This window comes from Mesitornis unicolor, unplaced genomic scaffold, assembly GCF_000695765.1.
Source record: "Mesitornis unicolor isolate BGI_N332 unplaced genomic scaffold, ASM69576v1 scaffold29680, whole genome shotgun sequence".
In the NCBI taxonomy this organism is placed as follows: Eukaryota; Metazoa; Chordata; class Aves; order Mesitornithiformes; family Mesitornithidae; genus Mesitornis; species Mesitornis unicolor.
This window is the reverse complement of record NW_010160762.1, coordinates 1-1,721: the sequence shown is the minus strand read 5'-3', so window position 1 is coordinate 1,721 and position 1,721 is coordinate 1. Positions and strand designations below refer to the sequence as shown.

General features: G+C 47.0%; 1 protein-coding gene across 1 annotated transcript; it reads right to left on the bottom strand.

The window, feature by feature from the left end:
- Window positions 1-14: 14 nt before the first annotated feature.
- On the bottom strand, window positions 15-1,118 carry NHP2L1 (NHP2 non-histone chromosome protein 2-like 1 (S. cerevisiae); the record flags this gene model as incomplete). Its single annotated transcript, XM_010190977.1, has 2 exons — window positions 15-422; window positions 998-1,118. Coding segments are annotated over 2 exons (384 nt in total), but the record flags the coding sequence as incomplete, so codon positions are not given.
- Between the last annotated feature and the right edge of the window lie 603 nt (window positions 1,119-1,721).

Here is a 1,721-nt window from a genome sequence, read left to right as displayed (position 1 = left end):
GAAGAGCGGCAGAAACACCAAGAATTTAGCCGTTATTAATCAAAAACGTGTTTTAAAATGAAACACTGATATAAAAACTATAATCTCAACTGAAGCTAAACATTAATTCCCCCTGACTTCAACTTTCCTATTCCATACACACTTGAAACTCATGGGAATTTAGACCAACAGTCGTTCTATAGCTTGCTGGACAGACTGGATCTGAGGCTTTAGCTGTGATCCCTCCTTGATGGTGATGGAGCAGGCAATGACAGGTCGGGAAACTCCACACGCCCGGCCCAGGGCTTGCTTGGAGCGCACAAACACGTAAGGTACATTCTTGTCCTCGCAAAGAAGAGGGAGGTGCAGGATGATCTCCAGGGGCTCTGCATCTGCCGCCATCACAATGAACTCCGCTATCCCTCGGTTCAGTGTTTTGGTGGCTGGAAAAGAAACTGAAGATTAAGTCTAGGTCCTTCTAGAAAGTACATCTAATGAAAAATAACTTTAGGAGATGTTGAAATTGGCATGAGCAAGAAGATCTACTGGAAGCATAAGGACAGGCAAAAAGAAAATCTGAGAGACTTAAGAGTTTCTGTCCTTAAGGACTGGGATTTTTTGATGTTTGACTAGGCAAAGCTCTGAGTGACCTGATCCAACTGTGAAAGGAGCTGCTCTCGGAGCACATTGCATTAGAGACCTCCAGGGGTCCCCTCAAACCCAAATCTTTTTATGATTCTGAACTGGCTAGGCATCTGGTCATCCCAGTGCCATACCACTGAAGTATGCATGATTACAGGACATGCACAAAGTACTGTAGATAAATGCTGAAAAGATTACAGCTTAGTTCTGTCCCTGAATGTTGCTTAAGCAGTCTGGAAGGAGGAGGAAGGAGAAGGACACTTGCAATAGCCAGATCTATAACGAAGTTAGCAGCCCACAGCTAGAGAGAAGAGAGAATCTCTGACCACAGCTTCTCACAAAATTCTTAGCACTCTTTGCAACACACAGGTCTCACCTTCATTGGCTCCCTTGCGTAGCTGCTTATAGTTGCAGGACTGCTGCACGAGATCCAGTAGCGTTTTGGTGAGCTGTGCATCGGCCAGCGGGTAAGCTTTGGGATTCACTTCTGCCTCAGTCTAGAGAAAGGAGAATGTAGAACAGCATTACAACAGGAGCAAAGCGTTCTGAACAACGCTACATAGGCATCACATCCACCACATATATTGACTACTAGAGTCACCTCACTGTTCTCAGTTGCTCTGAGCATATACATATGCTAAAAATCCCACTGCATTTTGCTTCTCAAGAGGGATTCTTTTTGTACTTCAATTAGAGAGCATCTCTACTCACACAGTCAGCCAATTTAAACCCTACAAACTACCAGCAGTGAACTTACAGGGCAGTCTTCAAGCAGCTGCTACCACAGACACTGTATAGAACCAACTGTTTGAGTGCACAAATTAACAAGCTCAGACTCGAATTTTAAAGAACCCCCCCAAATATTAGTACTGCTACTACAAGTAGCTTTTAAATGCTAACATGAATGGCGCAGTGAAACCGCAACGAAGGCACAAGCAGCACTAACGACCAGGACTGGCGGAACAGCGGCTTTCCTCAGCTCCCCTCGCTGCGGCCAACGCCGGCCCTCTCAGCACCCGGCAGGGGTGGCCCCACGCCGCTGTCTGCCCTCACACGCCGCTACAGCCCTGCTCCGGCCGAGCACATGCTCCCGCCCCCCG